Source organism: Tetrao urogallus (assembly GCF_951394365.1).
Source record: "Tetrao urogallus genome assembly, chromosome: 1".
NCBI classification, from domain to species: Eukaryota; Metazoa; Chordata; class Aves; order Galliformes; family Phasianidae; genus Tetrao; species Tetrao urogallus.
The window spans coordinates 38,293,028-38,310,093 of record NC_136813.1 but is presented as its reverse complement, the minus strand read 5'-3'; the positions used below and the strand labels follow the sequence as shown (position 1 = coordinate 38,310,093).

The 17,066-nt window shown below is 40.7% G+C and overlaps 1 protein-coding gene across 2 annotated transcripts in view; it reads left to right on the top strand.

Annotated features, from left to right (window-relative positions):
• The window catches only part of KLHL1 (kelch like family member 1), a gene marked incomplete at both ends in the record, with an annotated part of 246,694 nt that overhangs the window by 83,619 nt on the left and 146,009 nt on the right, over positions 1-17,066 (top strand). For both annotated transcript variants that reach the window (XM_079536205.1, XM_079536204.1), the window contains one exon: positions 10,493-10,629. In XM_079536205.1, coding sequence (XP_079392331.1) covers positions 10,493-10,629 — 137 coding nt within the window. The remainder of the gene's footprint in view (positions 1-10,492; positions 10,630-17,066) is intronic.

Here is a 17,066-nt window from a genome sequence, read left to right as displayed (position 1 = left end):
CCAGAAACTGAGCTTTGTTACAGATATATTTTTATATTTTTACTTATAGATCAGTTTATCATGGGAAAGCTGAGTTCTATATTTGCTTTTCCATATTTGTTTTATATTTGTTTTTCCATACTATCAAGTAAATTTAAATTAAAATTAAATTTAGGACTAAAGGGAATGACTTCCAGCTGTGCCAGGGGAGATTTAGGCTAGACGTTAGGAAATACTACTTTTCTGAAAGAGTAGTCAGGCACTGGAATGGGCTGCCCAGGAAGGTGGTAGAATCACCGAGCCTGGAGGTGTTTGAGGATGTTTGGATGTTGTGTTGAGGGACATGGTTTAGTGAGAACTATTGGTGATGAGTGGATGGTGGGACTGGATGATCTTGTAGGTCTTTTCCAATCTTCGTGATTCTGCGATTCTGTGAAATGTAGGCATTGGAGTAGGCATCTTCCTGATTTTCAATATAAAGAGCATATATAATGTAAATTGTGGTAGCAATGGGGGTGTTCCTCATCATTCCCTATAGCTGGAGAGGTAGAGTAGAACACAATTTATGCTCCCAAATCTCTGACCAGTCGCCCCAAGGCTCTGAAGTCCTTCTTCATAGACCTTAGGAAGTTCTTCCTATTTCATCACTGCTTACCTGAAACAAAAACAGATAATAATCTGAGGGCCGTACTAGGGAAGGAACTTTCTTCCTTACATCTTTAACCCAGGACCCTGGAAGGAAGCAGACCTCCCTGTGTAGAGGGTCTGGTCTACATATTGGGCCTTTGTACCTGTCAGGGGCAAGTCACCAATGACAATAACACTTTTTTTTTTTTTTTTTTTCCTTGCTGAGGAGGTTTCAGTACTAAGGGTAGTCTGACTCACCTTTGGTGGCACTTCTAAGTGGGAAGAACCATCATCCCCACTGGTCCAGTGTCTCGCTCCAATTTATAGGAGGGAGAAGAGGTTCTTTTAATATCTGTATACCCAGCCTGAGATTAAGAAATAATGGTTCAAATGTTGGTCTGATCAGTTTATTATAAATTTTAATTAGGGAGATGGGGAAGGGGAGGATGGACACTATTATGAATTAGGGTAATGGGGAAGGGAAGGAGGGCGACAGAAAAGATAGGAAATAGAAGCAAGGGGTCTTTATAGGAAGCAAGAGGGAGATAGTCACCACCATGGATCCAACATAGTTCATAGTTCAGTCATCGATCTTCAGTAGTAGTGGGTTGTTGGGCATCATTGCTCTGTTGATGACGATGGTGACCATGGCGATGGTGGCCCCTTTTCAATGGTAGTACCAACTTATTTATAAGTCCAAAGTGGTCGAGTTAGCTCTCTTTGGAGTTGCTCTGGGATCTCAGCAGAAACTCCTTTGTTCCTATCTTCCTTGCCTTACCAACAGATGAGAGAGAGCAGGGAGGTGCCAACTTGTATCTTGCCTTCACAGGATACAATGGTATCATCTCCCAATCTTCCATAGCAAACTGGAGTTATTTGGTCACATGCTATATCTTCCACCAGTAAATAGTTCTGAGCACTGTCTTCTGAAGGTACACAGCTCCAAAGAAACACTTTCAAATGTAAAATTGTCCACACAGTGATGTTGATTGTAACACAGCAACACCCATATCTCATCTCCTAGTGTCTTATCACAAGAGATACCTCAGAAAGCAAGCTTTGAGTCAGAAAGAAGGATTCATACATCCAGTTGTCCCTGCAGAGCACTGTGCCTATTCTGCAAGGGCAGCTGAGGAGGTAGGAAAATTGCTGGGCAGGTGTGCCTGCTCCTCCTCCCCCCCCAGGCAGGGACCTTTTGCCATTGCCCCCTGTCCCTCGATTCATCACCATTCTTATTAGGGGTAAGAGAGGACAGGGGGTTAACTGTAGCAGGAACAGTGTCTGCCTGCTGGTCCCCCTGTTAGCAAGGCGTTAGGGGATGAAGTGCTTCATGTGGATCCTCAACTGGCTGCCAAGATCTCAGGGACTGGAACCACCAATCAGTCTCCCTCTCACACTCCCCAGTGCTCCTCAGCCTCTCCACCTCCTCCTTCAGGTCAGCCACAGAGCAAACTAAATCATTCAGCTGGTTGCATCTTACACAAGCGCTGTCTCCGACACCCTGCACAGCAAAGACCAGGTTCTGGCACTCACTACAGCCATAGACCTGTGCACTAGCATCTTGTTGTCTGTCTCTGTCTGGGTCTCTACATTTTCTTGGTGGCAGCCTTTTTTTTTATGTGTGCGCATGGGATAATTTTCCTAGCAGTAGCCTTCTGCCGGGGTGCAGCCACAGCAAAACAGCACTATTAGGGTAGCCGTAATGGGGTGTGACTGATCTGCTCTGCCCTGTACCGGCAGTGCTGGCTCTGCTCGTGCCGTGTTACCAGCCCGTTAACAGGTGCCCCTGCATTCTATGCTGTACAGTGATACAACAAGCCTCCTCACTATGCAGTCACATGAATGAGTGGCAAACGGTTGCTCTGTGTCTCAATAGATCACAGTAGCTCTGGAACACACACCCCCACCTGTGGAGGAGAAACTCAGTCTTGCCCACTGCCACCGATGCCTCCTCTCTGTGCAGTCACGTATGGTAACTTTTAAATTGTCCTGAACCACTGATTGAGCACTGGGGAAAGGAGTCAAGACCTGAACCACTGATTGAGCACCTGGAGAAAGGACCTGGCAGCCCTGGGAGCACAGATGAAAGTGATTCAGCTGTGTGACTGGAAGGGGTGGAGCCTGGCTGCATCTCTCTTAGATCTCATTTAGGGGCTGACTGGTACTGGGGAAGGATCTCTGGTTGGAGATCCCTTTCTGGTGGAGTTTTCTTTGTTAGCCTGGATCTTTGGAGATGGGCGAGCATTTTTTCTTTGTGACACCATTCTATTTGTGCTGGTCCCTCTTCTGCTGCACTCCTTTGTTGTCCTTTTACTGCCCTGACCTTTCTGACTGTTACAGGAGGTAAGAGGTCTTCAGAAAAAAATGTGAAGAGCAGTGTTCAGCTACCTAATCTCTTTTGAGGTACCTTGAAGTAAACTGCCTGGCTTTCATCATATAATCCAGGAAGTTCAAGGTTTTTATAGTTCTGCACCAGCCCCATACAGATAACTTGGGCAGCCTGCAGTATCCAAAGTTGGCACGTGACCCAAGTGTTTCCCTTCACAAATTGAATAGTTTAAAGACAAACAGAATGATTTAGAGAATAAAAGTAAAAATAAGTAATTGCATGTAGAGAATAAAATTAAAAATATATAATTACATGTATATATGTGTGTGTATGTATATATAAGAATTAAATTAATTATGACAACCTTGCAGAGAACAGAGAGATGACGAAGTAAGCCATAGAGAAATAACATAGGTCTGAAAAGGGATTGAAGATCAAAAATGAGGGTATGACCAAACTAAGCTATATGGAGAAATGAGTTATGGAGATTATATATAATACGGATATTATATTATAATAATTATGTCATATTGTTTCATTTTTCTAAAATAGAGTCTGAGAGTAAAAGACAAGGATGACAAATAAACCTAAAAAGAATTTAATATTTAAACAGCCATTATTCTAAAAATTTCACAGATCTTCTCTGTACTTTCATCAAACCTAATCTCCATGTTTCTGACAGTTCTGATAATTCAAAGGAGCTGAGATAGGACTTGACTTTCTCCTGAAAGCCTTTTCATTGTTTTTCTTTTGGAGTTAATAGGGAATAAGTAATTGGATAGTAATAGGACAAGGAGGAATGGTTTTAAACTGAGACAGGGAAGGCTTGGGTTAGATATTAGGAGGAAGTTTTTCACACAGAGGGTGGTGACAAGGAGGTTGTGGATGCCCCATCCCTGTATGCATTCAAGGCCAGGCTGGATGTGGCTCTGGGCAGCCTGGTCTAGTGGTTGGTGACCCTGCACATAGCAGGGGGGTTGAAACTGGATGATCATTGTGGTCCTTTTCAATCCAGGTGATTCTGTATTCTATGATTCTATGAAGTCATTAAGCCACCCAGTAGAGGATCATAGTTGATTGTGTTGTCTTTGTTTTCTTGAATGTTCTTCAGAAGGAAAATACTGAGCTCTGCATTGTATTTGCGTCATAACAAATCTTACCTGTTCTTGTCTTCATCACTGTGACACTTTGTCTCACCTGTTTCCAAATTTTGAGAAGTTGCTTGGATTCATATTTCTGTCTTCTCTCACTCTGTTCAAACATCAGAGTTCTAAGTGCTGACTACAATAACCAATATCTGTAAAATTGACACAGGGACATGAACTGACACTTCCAAATTGTTCTGGACAATATATTTTGTTTTCAAATCTGGCAGCTGAGACTTGTGTATTGCTTGAACTAGCTGTTAAACAAAAAAGCAACTAAAGCTGTTACAGACAATATAGTTTGGTGCAAACATCACAGTGGAAACACTAATGACAGATCCCATAAAAATACTGAAAGGACTATGGCAGCAATGGCTGTAAAATGGTGTTCCATTTTGTAGTCTACAAGAGAGATGCTTGTATAAGCATTATGTATTTATACTTATATCTGACAAAATGTACTGAAAGGGTCAGACTGTCAATCATTTTTTCTTTCCCAAATGCATACCTTAAATAATGTTCTGTGAGCTTTAAATGTACAAAATCATGTGCATGTGTATATGTATAATCTTGAAGGAGCCAAACATTTAGTGACATTTTTTTCACACTCAGTCCTCTCCTACCCCTAGCAATACTAATGAAGAACTAGGGGGTGTGGGACTGTGTCAAAACCACTGTAACTCTATCCCAAAAGGGCAAGGTGATATCCACTGCACAGTGGTGGAGCCTCTGCCCTGTTGTTGCTGAGCAGGGCAAAGTAGTTTGAGAGAGAAGGATGGGTGGAAACAGGTACCAACTCAGCGATGTGGGCATCTTCCCACCCGACCATGCTCAGTTCCCCAGGTGCCTCTGCAAAATAGATTTGAGGCCCTGGAACCTGAGGGAGAGATGTGTGAAGGTGTGGAGGGAGGCCCACCCATGAGAGTGCCTCAGGGGAAGCGGTCACCCCCCCGCCTCAAGACTTCCTCCACGCAGAAGGACAGAAGGGTGGTTGTCATAGGCAACTCCCTGCTGCAAGGAACCGAAGGCCCTATATGTCGGCCTGACCCTACCCGTAGAGAGGTGTGCTGCCTCCCTGGGGCATGGGTCAGGGACGTTGCTAGGAGACTTCCTAGATTGATCTGCTCTTCTGACTACTATCCACTATTGATAGTACAGGCTGGCAGTGAAGAAGTTAGTGAAAAAGCCTGAAGATGACTTCAGGGGACTGGGGAGGGTAGTTGAAGGAACAGGTGTGCAGGTGGTTATTACACCTGCAGGGATGCGACGAGGAAGGCTAAAGCCCGCCTGGAATTGAATCTGGCTAAAGTGATAAAGGATAATAAAAAAGGCTTTTTTAAGTATGTTAACAGCAAAAGGAAAACTAGAGAGAATGTGGGCCCCTTACTAGTTGAGTGGGATGTTATGGTAATGGGGGATGCTGAGAAGGTAGAGATACTGAATGCCTTCTTTACTTCCGTCTTCAGTGAAAAGGCTCTCCCTCAGGTTTCCCACACCCCGGAGGTTAGTGAGAGGGTCTAGGGAATGGAAGACTTCCCTTTAGTCAGGGAAGAGATGGTGTGTGAGCGCCTAGGCAGTACTAAGGTCCACAAGTCCATGGAACCTGATGGGGTGCATCCATGTGTGCTGAAGGAGCTGGAGGAGGTCATTGCTGAACCTCTCTCCATCATCTTTGAGAGATCTTGGATAATGGGAGAGGTCCCTGAAGACTGGAGGATAGCCAGTGTCACTCTCATCTTCAAAAAGGGCAAGAAGGAAGACCCGGGTAATTATAGGCCTGTCAGCCTCACCTCTGTCCCTGGAAAGGTGATGGAACAGCTTGTGCTGGATGCCATCTCCAGACAACTGGAAGAGAAGGGGGTTATCAGTAGTAGTCAGCATGGGTTCACCAAGGGGAGGTCGTGCTCGACCAACCTGGTGGCCTTCTATGATGTCGTCACATGCTGGGTGGATGGGGGAAGAGCGGTAGATGTAGTCTACCTTGATTTCAGCAAGGCATTTGATACTGTCTCCCACAGTATCCTTATAACAAAGCTGAGGAAGTGTGGGATAGATGAGTGGACAGTGAGGTGGGTTGAGAACTGGCTGATTGGCAGAATGCAGAGGATCGTCGTTGGCAGTGCAGAGTCTGGCTGGAAACCTGTAACCAGTGGTGTCCCCCAGGGGTCGGTGCTGGGTCCGGTCTTGTTCAACATCTTATCAATGACCTTGATAAGGGGATAGTGGCCACCCTCAGCAAGTTTGCTGATGATATGAAGTTGGGAGGATTGGCTGACATGCCTGAAGGCTGTGCTGCCATTCAGCGAGACCTGAACAGGCTGGAGAGCTGGGCAGTAAGAAACCGGATGAGGTTCAACAAAAGCAAGTGTAGAGTCTTGCATCTGGGGAGGAATAATTCCATGCACCAATACAGGCTGGAGGATGAGCTGCTGGAGAGGAGCTCTGCAGAGAGGGACCTGGGTGTCCTGGTGGACGACAGGTTGGCCATGAGCCAGCAGTGTGCCCTTGTGGCCAAGAGGGCGAATGGCATTCTGGGGTGCATTAAAAAGAGTGTGGCCAGTAGGTCGAGGGAGGTGATCCTCCCCCTCTACTCTGCCCTGGTGAGGCCTCATCTGGAGTACTGCGTCCAGTTCTGGACTCCCCAGTACAAAAAAGACAGGGATCTCTTGGAAAGAGTCCAGCGGAGGGCCACAAAGATGGTGAAGGGCCTGGAGCATCTCCCCTATGAAGAAAGGCTGAGTGAACTGGGTCTATTTAGCCTTGAGAAAAGATGACTGAGAGGGGACCTGATCCAGGTTTATGAATATCTGAGGTGTGGGGGCCATAGTGGTGAGGCCAGTCTCTTTTCAGTGGTGAGTGGAGACAGGATAAGGGGAAACAGGCATAAGCTGCAGCATAGGAAGTTCCGCATGAATGTGCGCAAGAACTTCTTTACAGTGAGGATGACGGAGCACTGGAACAGGCTGCCCAGGGAGGTTGTGGAGTCTCCTTCTCTGGAGATATTCAAGTCTCACCTGGATGCCTACCTGTGTGACCTGGTTTAGGGAACCTGCTTTGGCAGGGGGGTTGGACTCAATGATCTCTAGAGGTTCCTTCCAACCCCTACAATTCTGTGATTCTGATGTGGGCGTCTGAGGGCTTCTTCAAGAATTACAGTGCACCACTATCAGCGAAGGGTAACCCATGTTAGCTGGTATCCTGCGTAGAGCAACAAATGATATTGTAAGTGACTGCTTCATCAACTACTGTATGATCTCGTGTTATACATGTTAGAGAAATCTCTTCTTATGAGTTTTTGATGTACTCTCTGAGGTACTACTCAGTTGGCATTAAAGTATCATTCGAGCTTACTTAAATAATGTAAGTGACCTGGTGGGTTCGTTTTTCTTTCAGTTAATAAATATGCCATGAATTTGAAGGGATTCTGTATTAGAGGGTGACCTGAAAACTTGTGAATATTGAAATTAAATATCATTTATTAAAACTGAAATAGAATCTGTTATGGTAGGAAAAATTGCAACCGCACATATCAATGATATATTCGAAAACAAATAAGGAAAAAAAAAAAAGAAAAAGAAAAAAAGATTAATTTAGGGATTTTGAGACCTTTACTACAACTTAGCATGGAGAAAATCTTTCTTGGTCTACCAATTTTTTTTGTAGCCAGGAGTTACCTACTGTTATTCACTAAGATGAAAGCGCATATTATGTATTCTGACTGACAGACCATCAGTTGAGAACAGACAACGTCCTCAGACATCTGATGGATGGGTAAAAATCCCTTTAAGCCAAGATTTAGGAGTATTATAGAACCTTTTGAGATACAAAAAGCGGCAGATCATTACAAATTGTAAGTGCTTTGATTTTTTTTTTTTAATTTTTATTTATTTATTTTTTTTACTTTTTCCCTCTCAGCACTAGATATTCTTGGAGCATGGGATTTACAAAAGCTGACAACTTTTCTGAATTAGATGTAGTTAGCAAGTTTCTTTCACTTCAGTTTAGCCTTTGAAACAATTGCCAAGGAAAAACATTCTGTCTAGAAATCAATTCACTCTTTGATTTTCATCTATTGATGGAATAGCTGTTTTATTATTTATATGGAGTAGTGAGTAATAGACAATTTAAAAAAAAAAAAATAATAGTAATAACTGTTCAAAAATGTGTCTTGCTTGTTTAGGTGAGCAGTTATCTCACAGGTTATTTCTGTTCATCTAAACTGTTTTCCTTAATAAGTAAGGTACCAAAGACTTGACATTTGTGTATATATTTTTTAGGATTTTTCAGTTTGGACTGAATCTTGTCTGGTTATGTGTTCATCTGAATTGAATATTCTTTTGTTGTGGCAGTCCATTAAGATAATTTAGAATGTATTTACCCAGATGTCGTGGGTGCATAGGTGATACGGCAGTAGAGATTGAGCCTTCCTGCTAACATCTCATTGCTGTGTGACAGATGGCAGCAGAGGGGCAGTCTGACAAAAGAGCATGGAAATGGATGTGTGTCTGAAGCAAAGGTGTGTTGTTGAATTCTGCCATGTGGAAATGATGACACCCACTGAGTTTGATTGAACATTTTTTGAGGCAAAACTGTATATGTGAGCACAGTGAGGCAGCGGATGGTGCGTTTTAGCAATAGCAGCAGCAATAAGAAAAATGAGTTACTTTCCAGATGGCCATGTACAGCTGGCACACCATGAGATGAAGAGCATCTTCATCAGTGCATCCATATGAATTGGCTAATTGTGATTACTGTGCTAAAAATAGTGTTCTGCAGTAGTGTTATTGTGCTGTTCATATCTGTTGTAGTTTCTACGGAAATATTATGTAAATAGGAGGCATTATTTTCAGAGTAACCTATGTAAACATGAGCTTTTTATGCATTAGAAGCTTCTAAATTTCATGATTGCCAGAGTTGAGTATACCATCAGGAGAGATTAAACTATCACAATTAGTCATTTCCCATAATTTGAGCCAAAGTAAAAATCATATATATGATATCAAGCTGCTCTACTTGCAGGTAAAATATAGTAGCTTAAAGCAATGAAGCTAATTTAAACTGTCATATTTTACTTTTCTAGTGAGTTGAGCTAAGAGAGCCAAAGCAATCAGTTATTACACTGGTTGATGAGTGATAAGTTGTTATTTTATTGTTTTTTACTTTCTCTTTTTTTTTTTTTTTTAGCTCATACAAAATCATTAACTGTATAAAATGATGGTAAATATAATCACTGCCTACAAGTTTCTTGGTTGTGATTCCTGTGTTGCTAATCAGTGTTTTATATATTATAATTTCAAATAAAGTCAGAAAGCATGCAGTACACTATATATAGCTGTAGTTTGCTTCTAATAATCTGTGGATGTTTATTCCTAACAAATTCATACTATTACTGTTTGAGCTTGTTTAGCTTGGAGAATTGAAGGCTCTGGGGGGACATCACTGCAGCCTTCCAGTACTTGAAGGGAACATATAAGCAGGATCATCTTTTTAGACAGTCTAATAGTTATAGGACAAGGGGGAATGATTTGGGGAAATCTTTTAAAGAGGGAAGACTTAGGTTAGATGTTAGAAAAGAACATCTTTGCTCGTGGGTGATGAGCTGTTGACAGACTGCCCAGAGAAGTTGTGGATGCCTTACCCCAGGAGCCATTTAAGACCAGGTTGATTGGAGCCCTGGGCAGACAGATTTTGTGGGTTGCAGCTTTGCCCATGGCAGGAGAGTTGGAGCTTAATGATCTCTAAGGTCCTTCTAGTCAAAGCCATTCTTTGATTCTACAAATGTTATTTAAAAGAATGTATGAACTTATGACGTTAAAATGGTAAACATACGTATTGCTTGTCATGATTCTGACAGATTTTCAAACAAAGTATGCACATTTTGCAGATATTGTGAAATTATTTTCCTTTTTATGTTTATTAACTTGAACAGAAAAAGCGACATCCTTGCATTATCATGGTTGGTTTTTTGTTTGTTTGTTTTAAATTTATTCAGTAGCTGTTTACAGTCTTCGTGAAGATCGAAAGCTCTTGTGAAGTTACATGCTGTTTCTAAAGTTTATCAAAACTAAGCCCAATATAGGGTACTTCTGTTATAAGACATTTGTTTCTCTTTTTTCTTTGATATGGGGAGGTTATCTTACTAACAATAAGGTCATTTGCATGACAGGAGACATCATAAAAATTGAAAGCTAATGTCTATGTCATTTTTATATGCTTATGTTAACGTGCCTCTTGGTTCATATTACAGGAAGCAGAATCAAATTGGAATTAAATGACATGCTGTATTTTATTGCTTATGTGTTTGTTATGTATTGATCCTGCTAATTTATAATAAAAATTTTAATAATTAAGAGTTTGAAAATCTGGAATTTTGAAGACATGTATGAACACTAGCTTTTAACTTTTTTTTCAGACTTGTTCTTAGTTCTGTCTCTGACTACTTTGCTGCCATGTTTACAAGTGATGTTTGTGAAGCCAAGCAAGAAGAGATCAAAATGGAAGGCATTGACCCTAATGCATTATGGGATCTTGTTCAGTTTGCCTATACAGGTATTGTAATGCATGCGTTGTGCTTCCTGCATTCAAAGATGCTGATAGGTTTATGTTGATGGTTTTATGTGCTGCATGCAAATGAGTTATATTTATATTCTAAACTTTTTTTTTTTTTTAACAAACATCAGTCACTGAAAACAATTACCAATTCTAGGGCTAAATTCTAACATTCTGTTATACCAAATCTATTAAATATGTTGGGCATATAAGCACATGAGAACAGTCTAGAAAATGATATCTATCTCTTAGTTTAGAAATACATGTAGAAGAGTGCCTCATTATGTGTAGGATTCAGATTTCATGATGTCATTGAAGAAATGCCTATATTTTTGAAGATTACATTATATTGCTATTTTGGTCTAATTCCAGTTTACATACTCATATGGATCTTCTGAAAGTTTCTTGTTAAGATCTGGGTGTTGTGATTCACTTTTAATATTATAAGCTGATACTTGATTGTATAATGTTTCTGAATAGCTTGCAACTCAGAGTTAATAACTCAGAATTTTCTTCTGAATAGATGTTATGCTTTAATGCATAATAAACTTTTATTTATCTTTCTTAAACAAGCTTTTATGCACAATGTATCTGAAGTGAATTAATAGTGAAGAATACTAAGGTCACAAAATAATTTAAAGATAAGAGGTACCAACAAGATTTGCAGTCTGAATTTGTCTCACGTTGCATATAAATCATGCTATTATAAAACACAAGGTACTTTCTGTTTCCTCAAAGACATCCTTATATTGTTTAAATTAAGCATTTGATTTTAACTTCAATTTTAAATGGGTGGTGCATAACCTTTAGTTTTAATCCTGTCTAAATAATAATTTAATCATAAGATGCTCTTTGCTTTGAAATATTTGATCAGGATATGTGCTGTTTATTTTATTACATATTAAGTGGTTTTTACTTTCTTAATAGGAACAAAGAACAAGAAACAAACATAATCTAAGTTTTAAAATTTTTTGGGAATTGTGTTTCAGAAGCTCAGATAATAGGAATGTCAGACCTTCAAAGGACAGTGTCTACTGCATTTAATTTTAGATTTGCTGTTCAGAACAGTGTGTCATCCAGGAGATCTCAAGCTAGGGACCCATGAAACGAACAAAATGTAAGCACTTGTCATCAAGCATGAGAAAGATGCAATCACATTACTAGGTGTGAGTGTAAAATGAATAGAACAGGAATACTGAGGCAAAATCACGAATACCTTTGGACAGAATAGAAAAAAAAAAAAAATACAGGTAACAGTATATCATTCTGTAAGTGCATTAGAGGTGGAGGAAGATGAATGACAGTGTTGCTCCAGTGGGAGCAAAACTCTGGAAATACTGAAGTACAGTGTGGCTCTCTTGCCTCAGATTTCACTGAAAAGATCTCAAATAAATTCAAAGCATAGTTCAGAAACAGCAAATCATAAAAATTAGGCATAGGTTAAGATTATTTTAAGAAAAGAATGAGGAAAAGGAAGGAAACAAAACTTAACTTTTCGAAATTAATGAGGCTGTCTTAGAACTTTATTGGTTACCTTTGGAACTGTGAAGAATAGATGTGGTAACAAAAAAGTAGAAAAGAGCTAAGACATTTTACTTCCTGCATAAGATTTTCAGTTGCTTCATTCACCTTGACTTCTCTCTGCAAAATGTTGTATTCTGTTTTTCATATGAGCTGTATAACATGGAGCTTTCATATTGTGGTCAGGTGGTTAAGGACCAGCTTTCACAAATGGGTGAAAAAAGATTTTCACAATAAGTTTAATGTTTTCCAATTTCCCTTGTGTGAATTTGCATCCTTAATATTATTTCATTTGAATCATAGAATCATAGAATCATAGAATCATAGAATCATAGAATCACTAAGGTTGGAAAAGACCTAGAAGATCACCCAGTCCAACCGTTCACCTATTCCCAATAGCTCCTACTAAACCATGTCCCTCAACGCAACATCCAGTCTTTCCTTGAACACCCCCAGGGTCGGTGATTCCACCACCTCCCTGGGCAGTCCATTCCAGTGCCTGACCACCCTTTCTGAAAAGTAATACTTCCTCATGTCCAGCCTGAATTTCCCCTGGCGTAGCTTGAAACCATTCCCCCTGGTCCTATCACTAATGACACGAGAGAAGAGGCCGACCCCCAGCTCACTACAACCTCCCTTCAGGAAGTTATAGAGAGCAATAAGGTCTCCCCTGAGCCTCCTCTTCTCCAGGCTGAACATTCCCAGCTCCTTCAGCCTCTCCTCATATGGCCTGTGCTCCAGACCCCTCACCAGCTTCGTTGCCCTTCTTTGAACACGCTCCAGGGCCTCAACATCTTTCTTGCAGTGAGGGGCCCAAAACTGGACACAGTACTCGAGGTGCGGCCTGACGAGTGCTGAATATAGGGGAACAATCACCTCTCTGCTCCTGCTTGCAACACTGTTTCTGATGCAAGCCAGGATGCCATTGGCCTTCCTGGCCACCTGGGCACACTGTCGGCTCATGTTCAGCCGAGCATCAATCAATACCCCCAGGTCCATTTCCTCTACGCAGTCCTCCAGCCACACCGCCCCAAGCCTGTAGCGTCGCCTGGGGTTGTTGTGGCCGAAGTGCAGGACCCGGCATTTGGCCTTGTTGAAACTCATCCCATTGGCTCCAGCCCAGCTCTCCAGCCTGTCCAGATCCCTCTGTAGGGCCTCGCTACCCCCAGGCAGATCCACGCTTCCAGCCAATTTGGTGTCATCTGCGAATTTACTGAGGGTGCACTCGATGCCCTCATCGAGGTCATCTATAAAGATATTGAAGAGGACAGGCCCCAGCACCGACCCCTGCGGAACACCACTCACGACCGGTCGCCAGCTGGATTTGACTCCATTCACCACCACTCTCTGCGCCCGGCCCTCCAGCCAGCTCCTTACCCAGCCAAGAGTGTACCCATCCAAGCCTCTGACTGCCAGCTTCTGCAGGAGAATGCTGTGGGAGACAGTGTCAAAGGCTTTGCTGAAGTCTAGGTAGACCACATCAACAGCCTTTCCTTCATCCACCAGATGGGTCACTAGATCATAGAAGGAGATCAGGTTGGTCAAACAGGACCTGCCCTTCATGAACCCATGCTGGCTAGGCCTGATCCCCCGGTCACCCTGCACATGCCGCATGATCTCCCTCAAGACGATCTGCTCCATAACCTTCCCTGGCACCGAGGTCAGGCTGACAGGCCTGTAGTTCCCCGGATCCTCCTTACGACCTTTCTTATAAATGGGAGTCACATTGGCAAGCCTCCAGTCATCTGGGACCTCACCAGTCAACAAGGAGCGCTGACAGATGATGGAAAGCGGCTCGGCTATCACCTCCGCCAGTTCCCTCAGCACTCTTGGGTGGATCTCATCTGGCCCCATCGACTTGTGACAGTCCAGCTGGAGCAGTAGGTCTCTGACTGTTTCTTTCAGAATCGCAGGGGGGTTAGTGTGCTCCCCGGCCGAGATTACCAGGTCAGAGAGAGGGGTATCCTGAGGATAACTGGTCTGACTTTTAAAGACAGACGTAAAGAAGGCATTCAGAACCTCCGCCTTTTCCTTATCCTCAGTGGTCACATTCCCAGCCTCATCCAGCAAAGAGTGGATATTCTCCTTTGTCCTCCTCTTACTGTTAATGTATTTATAAAAGAGTTTCTTATTCCTTTTCACACCAGCAGCTAGGTTAAATTCAAGCTGGGCTTTTGCCTTTCTGATTTCACCTCTACACATCCTAACAACTTCCCTGTATTCATTTTGAGTGGCCTGTCCCTCTTTCCACAGGCGGTAGATTCTCTTTTTCTCCCGGAGCCTCAGGAATAGCTCCCTATTCATCCACGCCGGTCTTCTTCCCCGCCGGCTCATTTTGCAGCTCAGGGGGACTGCCTGCTCCTGCGCCCTTAAGACTTCCTTTTTGAAGAGCAACCAGCTCTCTTGGACCCCTTTGCTTGCTAGGACTGAATGCCAGGGGACTCCCCCTATTAGTCCCCTGAACAATTCAAAGTCCGCCCTCCTGAAGTCCAAGGTAGCAACTTTGAACTGTCAAATAAAGCCCAAACTATCTTAAAAATAGCAGCATTATGTGACATTGTAACGTCACCTTGAAGAACTGGCGATTAAGATGGTCACAGAGATCTCTAACTTCTAACACCTGCACTGGTAACACACCATCATCCTTTTAGCTCTAACCCATTCTGGAGACAAAATAAGACTCTGAAGGTGTCTGCTGAAGTGTATGCTTTAAAAATAAATTTCACAAATAATTGATGATCAAAAGGAGTGATGACATTTATATTGCATGCTAGACGAGAACATGTTTTTGATTCCATAGAATCTTCAGATTTTGGTTACCCTGTCATCCATTCCTGCTCCATCAGTTTCTTTGTTCTGACTTATTCTCAGCTTTTGCACTTATTTTTTGAAATGCTTGTTAGACTCTTTGTTTCTCTGCTTTATTTCTCTTCATCAGGCATCTTGACCAACTTCAAAACTTCCTTGCTATTTTTCTTCTTTCTTAAAATTTGGTATTTTTTTGTGCTAATGGATATATGTGGGAATACTTGAACTCCTAGAGGGTCTGGACAAGAGAGTTCATAAACGGTTCATTAAATTTTGATTTTTCAACAAGTCTCACACCTATATATCTATTTCTGTTGGGTGCATATAGAATTTGTTAATTGTATTAAATATTATGAATTCTACAGTTTGCCCAAGGAGCAAGTTACAATTGTCTTGAAAATATGCGTTCCGAAACATTTAATTTCATGTGTAGTTGCTGCTGTTTTAGAGAAGACTTTCCCCAAGGATGACTGAACACTTCACTAAAATATACGTGAACATGGGCTTGTTTGCAAAACTTTAGAAGCAAAGAGTATTATTACATTGCAAATATTTTTTAACTGCGATTTTTAAAAGTGAACCATTTTATATTATATTAGCTAACTATTTTTAGCAAGTCTCTGAATTTATGATCTGGCCCAAAACAGAGGCTTCTACATACCGCATTTAGAGAGGGAGAAAACAAAGTTTTCAAATCCAAAAACTAAACAGTGTTAATAAAAATGTCAGAGAAAGTGAATAGATTGTATGTGTTTTGAAATCAATGTTATTTTCCTGTACTTATCCAAAACTTACATTGGAATTTAATTACATTTATGTAAACAAAATTCTGATCAGTTCAGAAATTTTTCACACTATTAAAAATAATATTTTGCTAAGATAATACTAGCTTCCATAAGCATTTCTATCATCTTGGCAGCTTATTTCTTAAATACTTTGAACAAACTATATTTTAAGTTTTTATTTTGAAGGAAAATTGTTCACTTTTCATCCTATTAAAAAACTAGAGTAACAAAATACTGTGCTTTTTTCTTATTTCATAATCTAAAAGAAGTTTTCCAGTAGATCCTAACAATTTTCACTTTTACTTCTATTTAGATAAGTACATAAGGTATGCATTTATACAGTTATAAATATATATATATATATATCTTACGCATATATGCTTCAAATATTTTTGCAGTTAAAAAAAAAAAAAAAAAGAGACCATGACCGGGAAAAAACAAACAAACAAAAAAACCTTCTCTGCTAGCCTACGAAATAAAAGCTATATTAACTTTCAGAGTGTTTATTTTTCTTTTTCATGGTGAAGTTGTGTTCCTTTAATTATTATATACAATGTCTTGAATGTATACATAGAATAAAAACAGATGTGTTCTCTTTGTCAATTGTGTGAAGTCAGGATTATATCTAATTTGCAAAGGAAAGTGAATATTTTAAACTCTAATCAAATTTTGGAAGGGGTTGCCATCTGTGAGGAATTGGCATATTAAATAAAGCTAATGTTTCAAATTCAATCATGTTTTTGAGACTATACATGAGTAAAGTTGGGCAAATGCTTAAGGTACAATGTTCATTTAATTTTATTTGCTTTGTTTATAGCTGTGTTGTTTATCTTTTAAAGTCGGCAGCACTTGCAGACTTCTTTTTTTTCTTCTTAAACAGGTACTATTCTATTAAAGAAATTGCCTATAATAACATGAAATACTTCATACATTATGTTGCTCTCTCTCTACCCCTGAATAAGTAGAAGACCGAGTCCTGACACACTGTGAAACTGGACTGTGTTCACTCATGTATGCAAACAGACTTGTAAATAATTTGCAAGGTGAAATTACATGGCGGTCAGCAGAGTATTAAGTCCTGTACAGTCTTGATAAGAGCTGCTCCTAAATAAAGGCACATGTCCATCTAGAAGTAGTAAAAGGAAAACAAGAAAATTAGTCTTCCAAAGTTGTATGGTAAAGAGTATTAAAGTTTCTATGAAGAAGCAACATTACTAATTAAAAAAAAATTGTATGTTAGATGCATCAGTAAAACACAATTTGATTAAAACTGAAAACTTGGGATATCCTAAAACACGTTATAAAGGCTGTTAGAGGGCTTTG